Raw genomic sequence first — 25,343 nt, forward strand, 5'->3', positions numbered from 1 at the left:
GGCAGTATCACGCTCCAGCAGACCCTTTCAATCTGCACAGAGTGGTCTGACGGGGGAAAGGGGCGAGACAAGTGGGGGACAGACAGGCGGGGTAATAAACCAATCCCATCTGAACACAACAAACGCACTGCTCTAAATCATTCACATGAACGCGCACACACACACACACACACACACACACACACACACACACTCTCCAATCACTTTCACACATTTCCACTCTGACGTGCCCTCCAGCGTTTGATCAAATTGACGCGTCTCCGAGCACCTATATGTGCGAGCCCTCTTGTTTGTAACAATATTAGACACTTTTAACCCAAAAAACTCTTCACGGCGAGAGGGGATTTCCACTGTAGCGTGTAGCGTTTCAACAGTGTGGGATCAGAGCTGAATCCTCACACAATAGAGCCTCCGAGCCTGGAGCACACTTCACATGACGTTAACGCAGTGTCAGCATTTTTCCTCTCCTGATAGCGGCTCACAATAACCAGAGTGGATCTTTTCTCCCGTCCTGCTGCTGACTGGACAAAGCAGGTGGAGGAAAACTGAACTGAATTAATCCTCATGCATGACATCATCATCATCATCATCATCACTGTGATTACAATCAGGCCCCATCTGCTGCCAGGCAAACTACAGCACTGCTGCAGGGTCACAGAGGTCGTCACCACGGTGATCTATTCACTTATGTTTGTGCATTTTCTGAATAGTAGAGTAATGTTCGTGCGTCAGGTTACTGATCTCTGTGTGCAGTATAGATAGATAATATCTAATGTGTGAGCCTGGATGGATAAAGAGGGAAAGGAGATACCGTAAACCTAATTAATGTTGAGGAAGCTCAGAGAGATTACAGTATTCAAAGGAAAGAGGACAATTATTCCTCGCTGGGAATATAACAGGTTGCAGAACAGAAAGACAGTTGAATGTGGTTCTCAATAATAAGGTCATCAAATACAGAAGCTTTGGGTTGGTAGTCGGACCAAACGTCCGACCCAAAGCGTTTCACAATCAGAAAATGAGACACAAACATCAACTATCTTTCTCCAGAGTTGCATACAGCACTTTCAATAAATGTTGGGCTGCAACTAACAATTGTTTTCATAATCAGTTCATCTTCTAATTATTGTCATGATCTATCATTTTTTCAATAAAATGTGAAAGATTTCCTGCAGCCCAAATGGACGTCTAAAATGGTGTGTTTTATCTGACCCATTGGTCCAAAACCCCAAGCTATTCAGTTTATGATAATAATGTATTACAAAGAAAAGCTCCCATTCATTCTCTGAAGAGCAGCTCCAGATTTTAAACCTAAGTTTGAGACTTACTTCTCTGGTTTCTGGCTTTGACAGTAAATAGCTGATGTTCATAAATATTGATGAAACTTTCCAAGGCCATGGAAATATTGGAATTCTTGATCTTGAAGGTGTTTTCCTTAACGCCGCTCCCTGTCTTCATCACTCTCTAGCTCACTTGACCACCGCTGCTCCCTCAGTCTCATTGAGGAGGGGCCACTTTTAAACGTTTGGTTACAACCAGTAAGCGACAAATCCTGCATAATATGCTTTTGAAATGTGATGCAAAAAAAGAGTAAATGCTGAAGATTTTTCCCCTTTTCCAGGCTTCATAACCACGCGCTGTTGACCAAGCAGTTACCACATCCACATTTGGAAAAAAAAAACAGCAAAAGCAGACAAGAGCCCCAAAATAGGTGACTAATTTCTGTACAAGGTAGCATTTTCAGCTGCTGTCACAGGGAAAAAGCTCAGCTGGGAAAGCACAAAGTACATCTACCAGGTCCCAAACCTGAGAGAATGAATCCAATGTGCTTGGCCCAGCATTTGTCAAGGTCTTCAAAACCAAAACAAGAAGGGGAAATTAGCAGGAGAGGGTCAGCAAGTCTTCACACAGTGCTGCCATTGTCCAGTTTCAAAGATGTTCACATGAAACATTTAACGTCTCATGATAAGGCTGCAACCCAATAGGAATGCAAAGTTAATTCTGGATATCAAAGAAGGTAAGAAAATATATTTTGGATGGGTTTCCCCTAAAAACTGCATTACCTGTTTAGTGCAAAGCTATCAAAAAGCAGTGAAGATAGCTGAGGCCACAGTGTGACTTCATTATTTTCATTACTGATAAATCTGAGGAACTCTTTCATGATTAATCACCTGTTTGTTCTGTGACAAACCTGAAAATATTGAAAAATGCACATCAAAAGTTCTTAGCGCCTGAGGTGAGGCCTTCAAAAAGCTTGCTTTGTCTAAACAACCCTTCTAAACTCAAAGAGTTATCAAAGTTGGTGGTAAATAATTGTTTGGGTGATCAACTGATCAATTAATGGAATAATGATTTCAGCTCTAGTGTGACTGAAAAAGGAAGAAGCACAGGGCAGTATGGGAAAAGAGAGAGAGACAGCGTGAAATAGTGATGCAATGACTTATCAGTCGAACATCAGTGTCGATGTGTTTGAAACAAATTGAGATCTTTCCCGGGAAGCCATCAGGACGAAAGAACGCACTAAACTCACATCAATGCTCCCTATTGTTTCCCTGACAATGCAACATGGTGGAGTTGATGTTAGCTTTTTGCAGGCGGAACTTGAAGCTCACAGAGATTGCATTGAGTTACATTAGATGCCTTCAAGCTATATTTAGTAAAAATAAGTATTGGGCAAGTTTAATCAAAAGGTTAGCAGAACTTGTCCAAGAAACTTGGATAAATACAGTTGTGTGAAGGAGAAATTTGTTGATGTCTTCACAGCAATATAAAACAGAGGGAAGACTTTTCAACTATTTCTCATAGATTTTTTTCATGTGAAAGGTTTTATTAAAGGTTGCTTCATAAATCTGACCTGATTGAATGTACAAAAGTAGAAATAAAAGACAAAAAAAAAAGAACAGAAATAAAACATATATCGGTATCGGCCCAAAATCTCACTATAAATTATATGAAATTAATGATCTTTTAATACATTAACTGAGATAACAATTTTGTCTCCCTTGATGACAAAAGGCTATTTGATGCACTCCAAGTACTAAGACTAATTTGTAAACTTTCTATAAACAAAAAGCTAACTTCATATGAAAAACGGTGCGGGGGAGAAGGAGGGCAAGACGCCACTGACTACAGGAAAAGTCCAGCTAACAGGCCGGTTTAATTGTCGTGCTCTTACTCTTCCTGAAGAAGAAAGACATTCCTGGATGATTGCATGCTGGAGTGACTGACAGACAAGACGGAGAGCCAGCCCCATTGTTCCTGCCGGCTAACTATCTGCTGATGACAGCATGTCTGCTCGGCAAGACGCTGTCCCGCTTTCCTCGGAGGCCCCATCAATGTACCGCACACACACATGTTCAATTTCAACAAAACACAATCCAAGTAATCCTCCCCGTCTGTAGTATTACTACTGTCATCACCACACACTTTTTTAAAGCTCACACACACACTTGGGTTGTTTCTGGTGTCTGTTTATAACTCATCTACTACCTTTTCTTAAACCTTTAAGCCAATTGTGCGAGTAAACGGTCTGCCGCATACTGTGGAAATCAGGCAATAAGAGGGCTGCAGTCTGGGCTGCAGTAATCCAGTTTTTTTGGTGCATGTGTGAGTACAGTATCTGTAGCAGTTGTGGGTTGTAAACCATTTTTCATGAAGGTACCAGATGTGAAATGATCAAACTTCAAACCCAAACAAACTTCACTTCCAAAACTACTAAAACATCTGAGAGTGAGTTGAAGGAGCACGCTCGAATATAACTCACACACTCATCCAGCGGGAACATAAATAAAAAGCTCTGGTTTTGATGCGAAAATCATGGGCAAGACTTGACATAACGTTAATCATATTTATTTCACCGCAGCGGCGCCCACAGTGTTTGGAGAAACAGCAAAAAGTGAAACTTGATCTCTCTGCAAGTTGGTGCTAATCCATTTTCTTCTTTGATCAATTTTCAGGTCAGTAACTGCCACTGGCGGTGTCACATTCACAATATCTGTCCGTCACACATTAAGCATCACGGTTATATTAACATATAAAAATCTGAGTAAAAGCGATGAACAAGTTTGAACACCAGCAGTATATTAGAGCTATAGTGCAGAGGCTTCATCATTTCGTTGACATTTTAATTCAGAATCAAGATTTGAATGCTGCACAGCTTTTTTTTCTATTCATGCTGTTTAACCCATTTCTTCTGCACAGTTGCAGTTACAAGCGTCAGCGACAAAATCAGTTTAATTGGATTATTCTCTATTGAAATTTCCTAATGAGGTCTGTACTCTATGCCTTTTTTTAAAAACATTTGTTCATACATCTGTTGAGGTTTTCAAATGAGGCTTTGAATGTCTGTCCTCATATTTTGTGACCTAAACAAATCCTTGAACAAAATCCTCATTTTCAATGAAGTTATTCATCCCTTTAAATGAGTTAGTAATTTTATTTATTTATTTTTTTAAATCAACATTCTTAAATGAACATAACTCTTCGGTTTTGAAATGTATGGTGCTGTTAGATTGCTGCTAGGCTGCCCTGACAACACAGGTGCATGCCTCATTTTGTGTGTTTTTTGACCACAGTAAAATTGTTTTTTTAAAAGCTAAATGCCAATAAATATGGACTGATGCCAAATAATTTGTTAGAGAAATTAGATAACATCAACCTTTTTTCAATATTTTTTTAAGATTATTTTTTGGGCTTTTTGCCTGTATTAGGATAGGACAGCTTAAGCTTGAAAAGGGGAAAAAGAGAGAGAGGGGATGACACGCAGCAAAGGGCTGAGGCCGGAATCGAACCTGTGGACGCTACGGCGAGGACGTAACCTCTGCACATTGGGGCACAAAATGAGACACTAGGCGACCCGACAAATACAACTTTTATATTTAAAACACTCTGACTTGTGTCATCCAAACATTTCTCCAGACAAAATTTCTGCACAGCCACCACTGGAACCTAATTCTACAAATATCTAGATTGTCTCTTTTTTAACCAGAGATGACTGTTGTTTAACCGACATACTTTATGCATTACTGAACCCAACCACATAATTTTTGCACCTAAAATGTGACCATGTCTTATGCAAACGGCCATACCACGGGCTGAAAACAGCATTCATACATAATAATGGGTGTGGCAGGCCTCTTCTAACCAATATCAGTGAGACTAAAAACGACAAATAAAGAGCTAATGGGCCAATAACATCCAAATTGGGTGATTTAGGACCATCAAGATGGTGGCACACCTACGCCTGCCTCCTTCCTCCAGCATCACAGCAGTAACGCAGCATCACTGTTGGGCCTTAACGGGGAGAACACATAATGTTAATGTAATACACCACAACTCTGTTCTCCTACATGACTGCCAGCAGTTACATTTAGTCACCTGAAAGCAATATATGGAGAATTTCCCTGTAGGAAAATAAATAAAACACCATGTCATTAGCAGGCTACATTACAGAATGAGACACGTCAGCTTTTCTGCAGGTGTGGTGGGAACGTGGTCGTCTGGTGCTGTATATGTGCTGCTGTCCAGCTCTCAGCCAGACACAGAGCTGCTGTCTGCAGCTCCACATGTGGCACAGTAAGGGTAAACACAGGAAGGGCACTCTCTCTCTACCTCAACATCCACAGAGGAAAAGCTGTGACTCATTCAAAACATATGTCAAATATACAGTTCAACCCTGAAGGCACCAAAGAAAAGGCTGAGGAAGCCGAGCTCGACTCAAGCCGTTTAATTTTTACATTTTAAAGTCATCAGCCAAATCTTAACTAAAGTCTATTTAATGGACCCAGAACTACAAATCCACTGTAAAAAAAATATATATATCCAAATCACCCATTCAAGTGTTTCATTCACAACTTTTCTCAATGCTCAGTGAGTAAAGTCAATATTGGGATAGAAGTGGGTTCCATCGAGCCGAACGCTAACAGGCCATGGTTGCAGGGTTTCTCTGTTCTCTCAGACAGCTGAGATGTGTGTAGTCAGCCCACCCGGGGGCCGCATGGAAAACTCCAGCATACAAGCTGAGTGGGAGTATGGGTCAGAGAGAGAGGGAGGGGGAGGGTGCTTTTTACTATGTCATAAGACTGTCTGACACGAGCTCATTAACACACAAACACACACACAGATTTTCAAACTCTGAGACTGAACTCCAAGATTGACTACAAACTAGTAGAAAATGACTTTGTTTGATTGTGCAGGTCTTTTTCTGCCTGGCTGCAAGTTATTCAAACATCTCATCTTCCTACAAGCCTTCTGGTATTTTAGCACTGGGACACTTGGGGCTTTACAGCTCCTCAGTGGGCACTACAAAGAGTGCTGCTGGACCAGAGTCTCAACTGCTCAGCTGCCAGAAGTCACACTGGGATGACAGCATCAACTGCAGAGCCTAAAGTGTTATAGAAAACAAACTTTCATGTTAACTGCTGGGGCATTTTTCAGGACGTTTTACAAGGTGACAGACCCGGGCGGAACTTTTGTTTCCGTTTGGTTTTCCCAGACAGCTGGTGATAATGCTGCAGGGCCAATGTTTCTTTTTTGAGTCTAATCTGGAGACACTGACTTGAGGCTAATTTATGGTTGTGTGTAGACTCAAGTGGCTTACGCCATCATGAGCATTTATACTTGTGCAGTGGTTTGTCTGTGTTGCTCTGCAATTACACCTGCAAAATCCTCTTTGGCAGTGGGGTTTCTATGCTACTGTGTTGATTCAAAACACACGTAAAATACCCATATACAGTATATGGCTTCATTGCTACAAAAATTCACCTCCATTATAACTCACAAACTCAACAGAATTTTCAAAACTCAAAACTATTTTCTTATACTAGACACATTTTCCACACAAATGCAACATGCTAATTTTAATAACATAAGCCTTTTACATTTTTCAGTGCATAAATTAGCCTAGCAACTAACAGAGTTTTCCTCTACTCATATGAAACCAAGAACAGCAGCAACATTTATAAAAGGTATAGTTGCAAAATTTGGCTCCATTATATCTCACAAGGTTCACCGACAAAACTGTTGTCTTTTTCTAGACACGTTTTCCCAAAAAATGCAACATGCTATCGTTATTAGCATAAGCCTAAAACATTTTACAATGCATAAATTAACCTAGCAGCTAGCAGGAGGTAAAGGAATATTTTTGTGGGTGCTTTATTGTCTTTCCAATGTATTGTTTCTTATCTGTGAAATAAAAGTAAACAAAAACTTTGTTTTGACTGGGGGAAATGATTTTCATATTTACAAAAATAAAGAGGTCTGCATCACAAGAGCATGCTACAGTTGGACTACTGTGTAGGGTATGCATCTATGTAGAGCCTTGTATGGCATCAAGTCAATGCAAGTATAAATCATGCTTTAGGTCCAACCTGTAAGTTATCAAGTTTTAAATTTACTTCATTGTAATTATTCTGATTTAAAGATAGCATTTCTTCAACCTCCTTAAAAAAACTTTAAAAAGGACGAAGGGTTACACATGTAAGGCGGGAGTCTTTAATGAAGTTTGTAAACTAGCAGGAGACTGATAAAAAACAAGTTGGAAGGAGGGGCCGGGAAATAAGGACCAAATGTGCTGCGCTTTGAGGAAAAAAAAAAAAAAAGAAAAAGAAAAACTCTTCTGACTTCACCTTGGAGTCTCTCTTTGGCTCTTTTCACGCAGACGTATGTGTCGACCTCGTGGTGTCAAAGCAGTAATGCCTGAGGCGAAGTGCCCGACAGTTACCGCACAGTGCTGTGATGATGCCTGAGAGAGACAGAGGGAAAATGACCTGCTTTCTCCTGCTGCAGTAAGACGCTACAGAAAGCATGACTGTGTGTGTGGGTTTGAAAGCTCACTTCAATCTCACAAAAAAACTTCATTTCAAATAAGTCCTTTTGAACTCCGCTGGGAGCTCCCAACGTGAAAAGACTTTCCCTAAACGTAAACCCAGCTGCTGAATAAAACAGAGACAATCTGAAGGGTCTAAGACTTCAGGAGAACTTCACCAACAGTCTCTTCAGACAAAATTTTTATAGGTAAAATAAACTGACATTAAAGTGTTTTCAGAGCTACAACTCTTGCCAACCAGGGTTCAAAAGTAATGTTCTGTTTTCTTTTTTTTCGGCCACGTAATACGATCAGAGACCTACTTGCCAAGTCAATTTTACTTACCTCATTGAAAACTGTTTCATTAATTTGTGGTTATCAAATACCAACAAAGAACAAAGTTTGTTACGTGACATTTTCTTTGCTTTTGAAAAACGACACAGTTTTATCTGCCTTGCTCTAAAACTTGCCTCGAAATACATAGTTGGAGTTCCGCCCCAAATCCTTTAAACCATTTTTGTGGAATTGCCCAATCGACACTGCCGTTGTCCGAAATGAACACCTGCCAAGCACCAAATAAGGAAAGATTCTCTGTTTGACAGCTAAATCTCGTAGGACTGTGAGCCACATTGGCAGTTAAATGTTTCTACCAAATTAGTCTTGTAATTAAAAACTACGCTGAGAGTCTCAAATGTGTTTTGGTGTCATTTAGGCTATATTTGTATTATATTGTATTGTAGGCTATATTTAACATGTTACACATATTGTATATATTCTTATTGTTTTTCTTGCTTAAGCATATCTTTGTTGTCAATTGTTGAAGCTTTGCATATATTTATATTTTTACCTTGCATACTAATTTCCTACATTGCATTGCATTCCATAAGGCACAATTTTATATTTCACACACTTTACAAACTCAGCACATTGTCCATATCATTATTTAAATATTCATTAGAACTAATATGTGCACTGATTGTCTATTACCGTATTTCTTACATTTGTATATTTACACACTTACATTTTCAGCATGCTATACATACTATACTATGTACTTGTGCTTGTACTTATGCCTACTTGCGATAAGTCTTTATGCTGGCATCAGAGAAACCGTGAGGAACCACAATTTCCACCCAGAGAACAATAGCTTTTAATAATATTTTTACTCTGGTCTCTTATTTAAGTTTGTATTCACCATTATACATTATTTTCTTATATTTTTAACACTTGTCTAAACAGGCACGTGAGTTGCTAGATTTACCTCTCTACTCTAAAGATGGGATCTGGGATTATTAGATCACTTGGAATATTAAATAAATAATCACATGCAGTAAAACACGCACTAACTTAAAATCATAGTGAGCATTTTGCCTTCTTGCAGCAGTATACAACTGATCTAGTTTGGTCCCAGCTGAGTCGGGTCTAAAGCTCCCTGTTGAGAGCCTCGCAGGAGTTCAAAACATTTCCCCAACAGAGAAGAAGAAGTCTGCTCCCTGAGTGAAAGTGACAGCAGGACAACACAACTGTGAGGATTCACCCCTCCCACCCCATCCTGGCCCATAGCAGGGCCGAGTGGCCAGGACTACAAATCAATGGCGGAGTTCATTAATGAAGAGGCAGGGCCTGACAGGGAACAATGGCTGTCAACCGCAGCCGCCTCAGACAATCTGGGCCAGGACACTCTGATGGATGAGATGAGCTTTAAGTTCCCATTTACCCCCAGTGCCCCGAGTGTTCGACCCCATAACCTCTGTGTCGGACAGAGAGCAGCCGTTCTCGCCTTGTACCCCCACACAACGCTGGACTGAGAGTTTCATCATAATTTTGCCTCCAACAGCTCTCCTCACAACCACACAGACCTCCATCCACTCTCAGTAAGAAAAGAGGGCGTACAAGAGCGAGTCAGATCATATCCCATCAAAACAGTCAAAGCCCATCTGGGGATGAGAGGGATCATGGCTTTGAATCGACTGGGACAGGGCCGTGACCTTCGCTCCTGGCAGATCCACAGGGAGGGCTGCTGCATCATAATGAGGGCCGACTCAGAGACTGTTTCTGGGTGATAACACAGACCCCGCTCTACCCGGCAATAGAGACCGGAGAGACATCTCATATCAAACAAAGATCCCAGAAACACAGAGGTCCCACACAGAGGATGAAAAGAGGGTTTACTATAACCAAGGTTAGGGTGACCCACCACTGAATCTGAAAGCAAGTATTAGGGATACGTAATGATATTAAGATTGCCCTTGAAAATCTGAGATTTTAATCATGAGTCCAAGACCCTCAGTCAACTGAGGTGGCTTCAAGACATTGTTTTTTTCTGTGCAGTGTACTTCTAGTGACGTTTTGGTCCCCAGAGTTTGCTAAATCGACTGACATAATTCTGAGCCGGGTACATCCCTGATGATATCGGCATGTCATCGGTATCAGCAGATAACTGCTTAAAATTAAATATCGGCATCGGCCTTAAATGAATATTTCTGCCAGGCAGGTGGTAAGATGACCTCTTAATTATGCCTTTTAATTATGCAGCTTTAATTACTTGAAATTTATTTTTGAAATTTTTCCTGGTTTTGACAATTGACAGGGTTGCCTTTGGAAGAATATCTTCCAAGTCTGTTACAATGGGCTGAATTTTATAGTTATGTTAGAATCTATCTTTGTAATCCTTTGAAGTTGTGATATATAAATGTGTCCAAAGCAAATCTCCTCACACAACCTCCCTTCAAAACAAGCATCAAACGTGTTATTCTTCTCCAAAGGGTTTCCCACACATTAATTTTTTTGTGGTGGCCGCCACACATAAAACATCTGCTGCCACGTATTAATTATATATATTTCACAGATCCACACAAATGTTCAAATTTAGAGAAGGGACACAATGATAGAAAAAGGGAAAAATCAGATAGAGGTGCATACACCACCAACTGGGCTAAAGACTGGATCAAGAGACTATATATATGTAACTGAAGTATATACAGTTTTCACATTTGCTATGAGTCCAGTCCGCATGTTCACAAATTTTGGACTGCACGTTGGCGTCTGTGCAGCCCCTCACCAAACACAAGCGGACGATGACATTTATGTCATGCAGACCAAAATGAACCATCACAGACATGCCGACACAAAAACAATGACACTATAACTTTGTTAATCATAGAAAAACACAGATGCACCTGGAACCACTAAACAGAAAAACTGGTGAGGATTTCTTACCGAAAACCTAAGAATTCGCACTCAGGATTTGGAAGAATGTATGTAGTTGGCTTTGCTTCAATGTGCTTGGCCTACTCTGCTGCATTAACTACAGTACGGCGAAGTCGAGGGACAGCAGGGACAGCGGATGCAGAGTGAGGGTGAAGAGAGGAGACAGAACTGAAGTGATCCTGCCAGAAATCCCATTTCAATTATAGGAAGCATTAAGCTTCTTAGGTGGTATACTGAAGACTGGCCAGGGTGTCTGGGGGTTTGGACTGCTCACTTGGGCCAGACTGCACATTTAGGCCATGTGCGTAGAGCTTGTAGATCCGTCCGTGTGTCTCTAAAGCTATTAAATGTGGATTGTCCCTGCATCCATAATCCTACTGTCTGGGAGTCTTGTTAAAACTTTCCTCCTGGCCACCTGTTGCAGGGGGGCAGCTGTTGTCCCCAGCCAGGCCACAGCCATTCCCGCCAACCTCGCCTGGAATGGGGGGAGGAATCAGGGCAGAAGGCAGCCGGGCCTTGGCTTGGCCCGGGAACGACTACAGCATCAACACAAGCTGGCAGACTGACACATGGAGAAGACTTACGAGAGCACACTTGTCTTCGGATGATAACGCATCAGCCATAAATCATTGCACTTTAAATGTTTCAGCACAAAGCAGTAAAGCAGGTGTTTTTTTTTTCTGCAACAACCTGTTACGCAAAGACAGAGCAGTGTAGTCGGCTGGAAATTAAGTGAGATATCATCTTGTGTTAAAAGAAGGGTTAATGTCAAGTTAAAGCATGCACCCAAAACAACCGGTGGCCTGAGATTAATCTTAGAGGTGCTATAAAGAGATGTGAGATTAACGACGCTCACAGCAGGCACTCGACACCCAAGTTCATTGAGAATCCACTTACGACTTTACAAGCCCCATTACCTACATCAGGCAAGTTTGAAAAGCCCGTGAGAACTGGACTGGAGGCTGGTGTGGCCTGCACAGCTTGTGCCAACAGTTGCTCGTAGATGCTGCGAATACCATCTCCATTCCCAGAGGTACTCACTAATAACCGCTCATCAAAATCAAGCAGCAAGGCAGCATGCCATACGAGTGCATAGCTGGCATGCCAGTGTGATGGACCTCTGTTGGATGAAATAATAGCCAGATGGAAGACTAATGATGCTAGCCTTCAGGACTGCGTCACCCTCAGCCCCCCTCCAACACCAGTAATGACCCATGAAAAGCTGACTGGGCTATAAATAACCGTTATTCATGGGTGAAAAATGAATAAACTGGACAAAGGGATATGGGACAGAGGGAGAGGCCTACTGGATGGGTGGGTTTCTGGCACTATGTAAGTGACCATGCAGCAGCTCTGTTTTCTATCCAAGGTCTGCGATTTGTGCAGAATTGTGGATGGTTTTTCGGGCTCATGCCAGGCACCCAATCCAAACTGCTTCTACCAGGGCTCACACTCCCCAATTCCCACATTCCCCAATTTCTCAGTTTTGAGATCAATAAAGTATATCTATCTATTTCTACATATTTTACATGCCTTTTACATATATAGAGCATATATACTAATATATATCAGCATATATTAAACAGGTGTTTGTAATGTAATGTAATTTGTTCTACAAAGCCGTTTCTCCTACGCACTCTTTGGAGAAACGTCTTTCTTGGTGAGAAAGAATCTGTGTGAAAGGGAACTCAATGGGTGACATGAATGCAATCATTTCATACTGTTGTTTTAAACTGCCTGTCATGACGATTTTAATGGCACTTTGTTTTGTTTTGTGCTGTTTGTATGTTTTGCTGTTGAGCTGTGTGTATTTTCACAAAAGCTCATCTAGGGACAAGTGTTTCAAGCTCGTTTATGAAAGCTGTGGTATGCGGTATTAGTTGATGCTATGTACTTATCCCTGTCAAAATAAACATTAAGTAAATATACAGGGCGAAGGCATGCTGAGGACATCATGTGCATAACTTTATTTATGGGCCAAGAGGGTCCAAAACAACTTGGGGATATTTAGATTTATGCATCAATAAAAAGGTATGTCCAAGACTGCATAACAACCTTGCACTCCACCTGTCAGGCAACTGTAAGTTACGATACAGCTGCAATGTCATGAAATATTATGTCTCTGTCTGAGCAACGATATGCAGCTGACAGCCTGATCAAAGGCCCACTGCTGACAACACGAAAGCTCTTCTTGAATGTCAAGTAGTGATGGTTGTTTTGCAGCCACAAGCCCTCATACTCATCTGCAGTCTACAGTATGAGTCAGATCCGTACTATACTCACCGTATTCAGCTTGAGGGCTGTTGTTATAATACACAGTGATCCCAATAACTGAATGAATACACCATTAAAGCTTTTAACGCCTGCCACAACTGCTCAGAGAGCTTTAAGTGCAACACAGTGATATCACACAAATGTATTCATACCTAGGCTGGAATGGGATGCACTTGAGATTTGTTCAAGGAGACAGCGCTATTGATTGCATCATTTTAGGAGGAGTCTCTCCCTGCCGGGCAGGATTCAGTAACTGGGGCATAAAACAGTCACAGATGCAAAAATAGACCCAAGACAATCGTGTGTGTGCCAGTTTCTGGCCTCAGACAGACATCCTGCAGACATCCCCATGAGTTTTTCTTGGGCGAGACAAAAGCGCAGGGCATTTTTATCGAGATCAATATAAACACAGAGGTCACCTCAGCCCTCAAGGGCCGATGCCTCCTTAAAATGGAACTTGTGAGGTCACGTTTTTAACACAGAAAGTTTAGTACACAAATTGGCTTTGTGTTACAGTGGTTTATCTAGAGCTGGGTGTTATTTAGAAAAAATTACAATGCCATTAGCAATACCAGTTCCCCTAAAGATGACACCGATACCAATAGAGTACTTCATTAAATACCTATACTGTGAGTGGAGCGGTGTAGTACGGCCATACTTTTGAACTTTTTGGTGGCATCTTAGCATGATGAGCAACTGTGTAACTACGCACTCGTCTTTACTACACTACAGACTGCATTGTTATAGTTGCTGCTGCAGGAGTGTGAGCTTTTTGCTGGGGGACAGTTGTGAGAGTCTGTCGGCTGCACATGCAGTGACAGGGCTAACTGTTTGCATCACATGGCTAACATTATAAATGGGTTTTGCAATAAAGTCGAGCCATTGCGGTGTCAGAGTTAATTTGTTGGGGACTGTTTAACAGCTCGGTGTTAGATGTTAGCCGTTCCTGCTGTTTTAGCTTGTGCTAACTGGGTGAGCATTTAACTGACAGTTCGCCAGGAGGAGAGCAGCTCAGAGTTTGTGACGTGAGCAACAGAAATTTAGCTGATCCACAGATGTAAACTTTTTAAATATAGAGAATAATTGTGTTTATATTACAATTCTGCATTGTGTTTTCCACATTTTAATGTCAAACTATTAAGTAGAAAAGATAAAGACTAAATTCTACAAGATGCAGCATTTTAAAACAAAAACAATGGCTCATGTCACATAAAGTCTCATAAAAGACTTAAGTAAGAGCGACCAAAAAAAATCTCCATTTACAAAGCCAGACAGACCAGAATTTGAAATACAAAGTATCTAGTAAAAAGTTATTATTGTCAGGATTAGACTAAGCATTCCCAGTGTACTAGAGAAGTCTCTACTTGCCATTCAGACAATTTTGAATGAAACTTTGAAGGAGAAACCAGATCTCAGAGCTCTTATTTCTGTCAAGTACGGACTCCGTTCCTGCCAGAGTAAAGTCAGCACAAGTGTGGAGGAAGAGGAGCCGTGCTTCACAGGAGCGCAGGGGGGGGGGGGGTCATGACGCAAAGCCCGACATCCTATTACTGGATAAACTGGTTTTTATTGCTGTGGTTTTATCAACACACACACACACAAACACACACACACACACACACAAGCTTTCTGAATGCCCTCTTAATAGCCAGCAGTTTAAAACTACTAGCCTAATTAAGGTTGTGTCAGATGCAATTAAGTTTAGAAAGAAGTAATTACCCAACATTTGGGCACCCATTTACGTGAAACCTCTTAGCGTTTGAGTCTCGTCTGCTGTTAATGTGTTTAAAGGCTTCCTGTAAACAAGCAGACCCAGAGGTCAGTTTTAAAGGTCTTTTAAGAAGTTGAGGCTGTAAGTGCATCAGCTATTTTAAACAAGCAAAAGCTCCTTTTGAAAATACAGAGCAATCTGTTTTATACAGTCAAAATTAAAAGTGCACTAGACGGGACTGACAAAACGTGCAGCACTTGGATTTGTGTTTATATCTACAATGTTGTTGATATACACCACAAAGTTTTTAGAATCTGACATATCTGCCTGTAATGGTGATTTTTAATACTGTGTGTGAATTACCTGGCCACACACACAAGGTACACACTGGTATGTAAATGGTTTATTTCTGTCCTCATAACAGGATGGACGAGCAGAGCTTCTACCATATGTAATTTGTACCAAGAAAGCTGTACTTAAGCCGTCTGGCACAGCAGAATTACACATTAATCACACCCCTCCACTAACAAATTAATCTCCCTTGTCAACACGTTACACCCACACAAAAAGTAAACTTGTGTCAAAACAGAGCAGATGTGTTAGTGATTTTAAGAGTGAGCTAATGTAAGGCTTTGCTTAAAGTGGAACTGATTTTACACATTAAAGTCTGTTTACTGGCCTTGGGCAGTGCCACTGCATCTGTGAAAAAGGTATAACTGTGTAGCTGCACCAAGTCTGATTCATATGTTAGTTCAGGCTGAAGACGACAAGTTTGAAAATTAAAAAATACAGCTGAGGGTATGGAGTTAGAAAGAAGTGAGTTTACCAGACCTCCACAGTCCACGTTTCATCTCTGTTTGAGGATAGCAGCTTTGTTAAAGGTTGGCTGAAGCAAAATCGGAGATGTGAGCATTTTTAACTATTTTATATCTTAAAGTTGTGTGTTGTAAGTGTATGTAACCTTGATATTTTAACTGTATGTTGTAATTCTATGTGATTTTGATGTAAATAATTACCTCTTTGTCTTCTTTTTACTTTAACTGTTATTGTATACATGTTATTGTATGTAACCTTGATATCTTCTTTTAGTTGGAAAATAGAAATAGCTATAATCTCTCTATGTGAAACATCACTTACCACAGCTTGTTTGTAACAGGCTGAAGTTGTACTATGTTCATTTGTATTGTCCCTATCGAATAAAATAAATAAATAAATAAAAACAATGAATCAAAACTCAAAGGCGCCTATTCAAAAATCAAGCTCTCCTCTAAAATTATACACCAGTCCACTGTAGCATCACAGTACGCTGTGCTGCTCGAATCAGCTCGTCCTCACCTGTCAGTTCAAGGGTACAAGCGCAACAAACTGCTTTTCTAGAGAAGGTCAGAATCAGCACAATGTTTGAAACTCAGCACAACGCTGAAAACAGCTAAATCTGATATTTTTGTTCTCGTTTAGTCTCCGTGAACATACAGTTTCATTATACTCAAGGGTGAAAGAGTCACCCTTTTGATGTTTAGTCAGCTTTATAAAGTACCAGCTACTTGTGGATGCCCGTGTGTACACATATGTAAATGCGCTTTTGTTTGTGTGCGTGTGTTTGAGATTCCAGGCAGGCCGTCAGACAATACGTGGAAGTGTTCCCCGTCCACTGCAGTGTTTAATTGGTCAAACAGACCAAAGTGAGCGAGGTCTTGTTGTGCCAACAATAAGCCCTTGTGCTTCTGAGCCTGAGGTCAACGTGAAACACCAACACGCTACTCCACATCTCTGCAACGACAATTCAGCAGCTTCGACTGCAGCTCGTCGTCACCAAAACAAAGTTGCTGAATTTGTCTCTCAACCCAACCTCACAAACCAGCAATTACTGCTGACCTACTATTTTAAAAGAGTGAAATCCACACACGTATTTGCTTACTTCTACAGAAAAGCACATTCCACTCTAAGTAGTGCTGAAATCCTTCCCAATAGCAGATTAATTGCTATTTTAAACCACCAGCAGCAGCCAGTTTGAATGAAACGGTGCGTAGCAAGGTGTCTGACGTCCGAGTCAAACACCTGTCAGGCTGAGCAGGTGTGTGTCTGGCTGCCTGGCTGAGCCCTCCACAAACACAGGTAAAGTATTAAAGCTGACATAAGACGCCAGTGACTAATCTCTCTGCACAAATCATGCATTTGGATCTTTACAGTAAAAAGGTCTCAGGATTCCATTCAGATGACAGTTTAAACATTTCCACTACGAAACCAGGAGGAAACTTTCATTTTATCACACAGACACCTAACTGCAGAAAGCGTACCCGAACTAACAGAGCCGAGACACACTAACACACATAACGCACCGAGCGGCTCATGTGGGAAATTCTATTTTTACCATCAGGCAGGGCGAGGCTCCACCATACAGCACACAAAGTAGGGAAGCTATAACAAGGGAGGGAGGGAGGCGGTGGAGGGCTGTCAGGGAACAAAGCGGAAGTGTCCTTCCTCCTGATGACCTGCAGCAAATACAAAGTGTTCTCTGTGCACATACAGTGCAGTACAGCTGCAAACATGGGGAGAAGAGTATCGCTTCTCCTTCTATCACTGTGGGTGAACATTTAGCCAAAATACATGACAACTGAAAAATGGTCTATATACAGCTTTTACCCCCGGCACTAAAAATGTTTGCAGACTATTTACCTTACACCGTCATTCCTATTTTCAATGTTTCTCCTGTTTTTGTCGACACTGTGCAACGGACATTGAGCTTCCAGAGGGTTCTTCCTTTTTTCCCTTTTAAAGAGTCTTATTTTAGCCGATTACCTGATTCAAAATAGGATAAGCTCTTGCCAGCTACAATTTAAAAAAATATATATATATAAAAATAAAAAAATATTTTTGTATGACAATATTGTTTTAACACACAGACCCCAAGTATTGTTTTTTTTTATTTCATATACTATTAATATTAAAAATAGGGCATAACTTAAACTTTTGGTAGCCTACTAGAATAATAAAATCAAGCTTTTTCAGTCCTCTAGATGTATTTTGCAGCAATAAAAAAATGATTATAGTGAGATGCACAGACAAATAAGCATCACATCGATAAAAAAAAGTTGACAATGGATTCCTTTGGGAACATATTTTGTAGTTTAAAAAAGGTCATCAATTTCAATATATTCCTACGTATTTTATTGCAACTCAGCATATCGCAACATGTTTAAACACACAATTATCGTGATAGTATCATGACGGTGATGATATCGTATGGTGGGGCCTCTGGGACGGACAGACAAATGCAACCCCTTGCTGAAAACTACTGTACAATTGCACACTATGGATCCAAAACTATAATAAAAACCTTAATGATGGGTTAAGCTGGGATGGTATATGGGGATAATAGGAATATGGGGCATGAAGGATGGATAGAGGTGCAATTGAGAGCAATTTCTAATTCTGATTTTATAGAGGCGACCTACAACTCAAGGCTGACATAAATCTTTAAAATTAAAAATGATCAGACATTAATTAAATATCACCCAAAGAAAATGTAGAATTCTTGTTAGATCAGATTAGTGTTTATGATGACTTTAATCCCAGTCTACGCTGTGCTTGGACATGTATTGCATGTGTGTGTGTCCTGGAAGAGGGAACCCTCCTCTGTTGCTCTTCCTATAGTTTCTGCCTTTTTCCCCATTAAAAGGCTCTTTTTTTGAGAGTTATTCTAATCCAGATTGAGGCTCTTGACTACACTTGCTCTTGCTGGCTACTTAAATCATTAAGAAGACAAAATGAAAACTACTGTATAATTGCACACTAATTGCAGAGTAGGGGGGTGGCTGGAGTTTGACTTTGTGATTTTGGGGGAATTTTACAGAAAACATGTCTTTCAAACCCATTGCAGGGTTTAGGGTTCTGAGGGTGTTTACAATAAATACAAAATATGACCATTTAAAGTTGAAAGTGCCTCGCCTGAGCCAAATCAAAAAACATACCCCCTCCCCAGTGCTTACAAAAATATTTGAACTGCTTCCCCCTTTTTGCAACACCCCCCCCCCCCCCATAAACCCCTTTATTTTTATCTTTTAAATTAGAATATACATTGGGGGGGGGGGGGTGGCTGCACCGGATTTGGCCCGCGGGCCGCCAGTTTAGTAACACTGATCTATAGTATGCAGTCCAAATACACAGGCTAAAGGATGCAATTGAATTGTATATTGATTGCTTGTTATTGATCTATGGCTGGGCTGGTTAGAATAAGAATATGGGGCATGAGGGATGGGAAGGTGCAATGGAGGACCATTTATTTTTCAAAATGTATAGAGGTGACCTATTACTATGAGCTGACATAAATCTTTAAAAATCATAAAATGACCAAACACAGTATATATCATGGAAGAATAAACTAAGGGGTAATGCAGGTCTTTTTGGCTCAGATTTGTGTTTATGGAGACTACTTTATCGGTGTTTACGGAGACTATAATGTCAGTCCAGGCAAAGTCACTCACCTCCTCCAGGGCAGTCACTGTGTTCCTGCAGTGGGACATCCTGGTGGTGAAGTTGGAGGCAGTCGGCGATTTATAATCTTCATTCGTCTCTGCCACAAACTCTGAAACTGTGATTTGGTCCGGCATAATTAATCCCTTTGCTGATAAGAAGAAGAAGAAGAAGAAGAGGAAGAAGCACTTTCTGTAATCCCCTTTCAGTTAGAGTTCTAAGGCAGAAAAGTTTAAAGTGTCTCTGAAGGTGCTCGCGGATAGTGAACCATCTCTGGGTGTATTTATGTCATTCCCCTGTTTGCTCCCAAACACAATCCAGTGCAGCGGTGTTGCACGCTGGCTCGAGGAGTCGCACCGCGCGCTGCTACAAGGTGATGATGGTGGGCAGCTTATCTCCCTCCTGGATTTCCGCCCACTGCTTTCTTTCCATCCAGTTTCACAGATTCTCCTCTTGTTCACGGGGGAAAAAGTGAAGCTTCCTCGGTAGAGTCCGTTATCCTCTCCCGCTCGGTTTTCTCCGGCAGCTCCGGGCAGCGCGAGGTGGACAACTTCTTCCTCGTAGTCCAGGGAAACAACAACCAGGCGTTTCAACGGGAGCGCAAGAAATTGACAAAGGTAGAGGAGGGGATTCAATGGACCCGCGACAGCCAATCAGGAGCAACAGCTGGTAATTGGGAGCCAATCAGGAATCACGGAAGGCGTGGAGTCATGGTGCCTTCATATGCTCCTCGTAAACTACAAATCCTCTTAAAGATGTGTGGCATTTAAGCTTTCAATTGCTTCAATAGCGATCAAAGTTTTGTGTGTGGTTTGTTTAGATTGTTTATATGTTTGTGTTTTGTATATGTGTTCATGCTGGGACAGCAAAAAAAGGTTTCTAAACAATTTGACTGTAAATGCTTTTTTACTGTTGTGTTTTTCAACAATAAAAAGAGACTGTAAAAAAAAGTTTCATCAACATACACATAATCATTTGACCACCACATGAAAAGAGGATTAAAGCTGCTATGTGAAATGTTATTTAAACTTAGAATACATAATTAACCCTGCTACTAAATACTGGAAAGTATACCAAAACACAATAACACTTACAAACATTGCTACTAATGTGGGATATTTTGTACATCATTGAATTCTAGCATTTTTTTGTCAGCACTTCAGCATGTAGCCTCTATCTATATATATATATCTATATGATGGTGTGTGTGTGTCAGTGTGTGTGTGTGTGTGTGTTGTGTGTGTACATATATATATATATATATATATATATATATATATATATATATATATATACCTTAGCAGAACAAATTATTTGACAGTCCGAAAAGTCTTGACAATCAAGGATCAAGGAGGATCAAGGATTCTTTATTGTCATTACAGCCAGAGACAGACTATAGACTCCATCTGAAATCAATTAACACAGACTAACTTTCTGAAATAGAGTTGGGAAAAAGTCAATAGACTGCCCCAAGGATTACATTTTTCTGTAGGCCAATAAAATAGTCAGGATGACCCTGGTTCCTTTGTAAAAAAAAAAAAAAAAAAAAAAAAGACTGATTGGATTTTTCCAGCTGATGTTCAATCATTTCAGAATATAAATTCTGTGGCAAACAAACGTTGTCACACATGTTTTGTTCAGCAAGATGATCTTCACAGATGATTACCACTTTTAGTATTTTTGAGGTTAACAACCGCTTTTTTAAACAATACATAAAGCTTCAAAATTAACAAGTGGGGTATTTACTGATGTATTTCATGATGTCAAACGAAACATGAAAGTCTTTCCAGCTTGTGTTAACCACAGACCGTGTTTCAGGCATCTAATCAAACACCTATTGACTTTGAGAAGGGGGAGCTAGAAGAGCAAGAGCTGAAAAGCTAACTCATTTGCTTAATTCATCCCTAGGGCACTCTAATGATTGAATTAATTTATTCTCCAAAAATTGCATATGTTAAATGAACAATTTTAACTGTATAGGTGTATATATACATATGTAAACAAAACAGAAAAATTCCCCAATCCACCAACAATCCACGAACTCAGATGTGATACAGTTTTCCAGTAATCAATTTTCCATTTATAGACACTCCATTGACGTACAGACTGTTTGTGATCAAATTATTTCCAACGGCACTCGAAAGCAGCATCTTGATCACAGCATCACTAGTAGTCTCTTTTAAGGTGGAGATCGAAGACGCAATACTATATGAAAATGATGCAGTATCGAAGTGGAAGTGTGTGTTTCTGTGCAAATTTGGGTACTTGTATGTTTTCTTTCTGTGATGCCAAGCGTGAAAGGCACAAATAGTGTTTGGTCCCCATCATGATGCATATACTGCTGCACAATTCGGTAAATAGTGACAGCATCTGGTTATTTTTTTGATATTATCAATAGATGTATTATCTAAACTGATTCGAGTTCAATTTTTTCCACCTCTGATAAAGAAAGGAAAATGATCCAGACTTTTGTGGTAAGCTTAAACAGGATCGGCAATTATACATGTAATGAGCCCTGACAGTGTATCATAAAAAAGGCTAATTAGACCCCTAATTAGCATTATGTGAGAATATGTTTAGTTGTTTTTGTAGGCAACAGCCAAGAATAATAATTTTAAAAAAGACTTTAGTATCTCAGAAAGTCCTGCTGGGAAACTTCAGAGGAGAAAGAAAACATTCTATCATTAGGCACCGCCTGAAACTTGTGAAGACTCTCTCATGCTTGAATTTTTGTCAACAGGAGCTTGAAAAAACTGCAGCCTCTGCTCCCAGGGCGCAGGCGTTTTTCCTAGGCTTTGGGATGAAAAATCTGCTGATGCCTCCCAGCTCATTCAGCCCCGGCAGGACAGCTACCGGTATAAATAGTATCACAGCGGCTGAGGCAAAACCCTGGGCAGCCTTTAAATCACAAACTGGGCAGTGTTCACACATTCTTTCAGCTCTGCAGCGTCTCCTGGCAAGCTGCTAAATGAAGAGCCCGAGACCCAGGCTGACCCTGACTGGCTTCTCAGGCCTCATACACTCCCCGGCGAACATCTGCTATCCAGAGACAGAGGGGCTCAGTCAGTGAGGTCAGCACCAGCCGTCATCTTCACCACTGACATGGCTTTATATTTCCAGAAACATCTGCCTCTCTAAATGCAGGTTTTATCCCTCAAATCGAGACCAAACCAGCCTAAAATAAATAAACTGTTTGTGCTGCATCACTTGTATTTTCCCCTTTCTGTTGCAGAAGGACAGCACTGGAAGGTGAATATAGGGTCATCCGACAGGTAAAAGTTGGCAACATATCACGAATAGAACGTTGTTAAATATTTAACGGGATCTGAATAAGCAAAAGCTGGCATATCCACGAGGCATTATAAAAATGCAGATCCAGGAAATGACTGCAAAGTTACACAAAAAACAAAAAGGAAACACAGTTATTTTGACAAAGACACACAAAATTATACTGCAAAGAGACACAAAAGGACAAAAATGATTACAAAGCAACACAATGCAACTACAAGGGAATACAAAGTGACTTACCACCTCAAACAGTCACACAACCATAAAAAGATGCACAACAACCACAAAGAGATGGAAAACCACCACAAAGTCTGTGTGTCTTGCTCTGACCTAGGAGAAATGGTGATGCCCTTTGCATATCTGTGCCCAGGGGCCCATTGCCTCTTAATCAACCCGTGCATGAGTTTGCACCTAAAGTCCTGAACTGTCAAAGTCACTTACCCCTAGTACAGACAGTGTTGCTTCCAAGGCTGCCAGCATTTCACTTTAGATTATTTGGTAGGGTTACAGAAAAAGCCTCATAATATTCAAATCAGCATCTAAAAAGAGAAGAAAAAAGAAGTTTTGTTCATGTAGCTGATTTTTACATTTTACGGCCACGCTGTATATGCTGCACATGCCAAAAAAAGATGCAACAGCAGAAGCTGTCATCTGCCTTGTTAAACAGAACCTCATTCAACAGCATCCTCTATATAGACTTATTTGCATGCAACCAACGTAGAGTTAAGTCACAGTGGTAATTGTTGAATGTGCTGTGGTCACGGCTGATAAGTTTTAGTGAGACACGAAACTGAAACAGTCTATATTATTCACTGCTTTGGTGCACAATGATCTATTTTCACTTTCCTATAAAGCCAAAGCTGACTTTGCAATGAATATGTGAAACCAAATGCAACCGAGCAGCTGCAGCCAGGACAACAGCCAAAGCACATGTCATACTGTACAGTACACAGAGACCCTCTAGGATAAAATGCTTGTAATTTGTATTGTGAATTTCACCAGAACAGAGCACAGGGTGTGTCTGCACCCAAACAGCCAATATACTGTTTTGGCAGTTGAACAGACAGCATGTTGTAGAAATAAAAGGGACTGAGGGTTTGAGTGGGAGTCACTTTTTCCTAATTACACTGCCATGACATCATGATTGTGTAACAGGTGAAATAACCTTACAATTCAGCGTCTTCTGTTTCAAATAAGTGGAATGAATGACTTCTTTGTTTAGAATAATTAGCAACTAATGCTAACCACTCTGCAGTCCAAACTTTCCAACACACCAGTGAGATGGCATATCCTGAAGGTTCACTACTAAAACATTCTCATCTCAGCATCTCATAGATCATTGAGCACATTACTTACTAACTATTGCATTACAGGAGAGCTTGTTACACAAATGAGGTGGCTGCACATCGGCGTGAAACGAACAAGCAGTGCCTGGTGAACCTAAACGGTGGCTGCACACTATGGGACTCCTAATGGAAGAGGGATGAAGAGAGGAGGGGAGGGGAAGGGTAAAAGAACAAGGGGAGGGAGAGGAGCGCTGAGGGGAAGGCAGTGAACTGTAACAAGCTTAGTTTTTTTCACAAATTGTCAGAGAGGAAGCTCAATAACGAGTTCAGACAAAGTTTATTTGAATGGATGCTCAGTACAGGAATGGCTTTAAAGGGAATACACTGACACTAAAAAATAAAGCAGCATATGACACAGAATTATGTCTACCTACACATGGATTTTTTTTGTTGCTGCGGGATAGTGTAAAGTGTGTTTATGTGACTGGAATAAAGAGTGGGCCGAGCTATCATCTGAACAGTGGTACCAAATAAGCTGCAGCTGTAAACATAATTTTACTATCACCAAATGTTGCAATCTACATCTCTGCATGTTGTTTAAAGATATCAGTATGCCAGCCACTATTTAACAGAAGCAGTGTTGTGGAAGAATAGTTCTTTTCGACTGATGCTTTTGCAAGTTTGACTCATACTGGGTCTACACTGGTACAAACTGGTACGAGAAAACAGCCATGGGGTCATTCTGTCAGCCACAAATGTCGATCACAATGGACTACTTCCTGTAAAAATGTTGTTAAATGTGGAGCTGGTCATTCTGACAGGTGGAGAAGGTCATTCTGTGAGGCACAAATATCCATGAGAATGGTCTACCTCCTGAATAAATGTAGTTAAAGGGGGAGTAGTTCATTCTGTCAGGTACAAATATCCATCAGAATTGTCTACTACCTGTATAAATGTAAGTAAATGTGGAGAAGGTCACCCTGTAGATAAATAAATCCATCAGTATGGACTACAACCTGTGTAAATGTAGTTAAATATGGAGTAGGTGCAGTAAGCGATTTGAGGAGGAATGAAATACCATCAAAACTATGGTGCAGTTGAAAAATAAGCATCACTAGTTACATGGTGTGGCTGCAGCGCCGAATCAGCTGCTGGCGCTGCACAGAGCAGATTCAATTTCTAAATAAAACTAAAACAGACAAAAAAAAGAGAATAACCTCAGTCCTATGCAATAAAATTTAAAGGTGTATTTACTCATCACTTTAATACAGTTATAAAAAGACAACAGTGGTAGGAAGAT

The 25,343-nt window shown here is 40.6% G+C and overlaps 1 protein-coding gene across 2 annotated transcripts in view; it reads right to left on the minus strand.

Moving 5' to 3' along the window:
* Positions 1-20,030, minus strand: part of asap2a (ArfGAP with SH3 domain, ankyrin repeat and PH domain 2a) — a 69,414-nt gene extending 49,384 nt beyond the window's left edge. For both annotated transcript variants that reach the window (XM_042500531.1, XM_042500530.1), the window contains exon 1: positions 19,481-20,030. In XM_042500531.1, coding sequence (XP_042356465.1) covers positions 19,481-19,606 — 126 coding nt within the window. In that variant the 5' untranslated portion in view covers positions 19,607-20,030. The remainder of the gene's footprint in view (positions 1-19,480) is intronic.
* Between the last annotated feature and the right edge of the window lie 5,313 nt (positions 20,031-25,343).

This window comes from Plectropomus leopardus, chromosome 14, assembly GCF_008729295.1.
Source record: "Plectropomus leopardus isolate mb chromosome 14, YSFRI_Pleo_2.0, whole genome shotgun sequence".
Taxonomy (NCBI): domain Eukaryota; kingdom Metazoa; phylum Chordata; class Actinopteri; order Perciformes; family Serranidae; genus Plectropomus; species Plectropomus leopardus.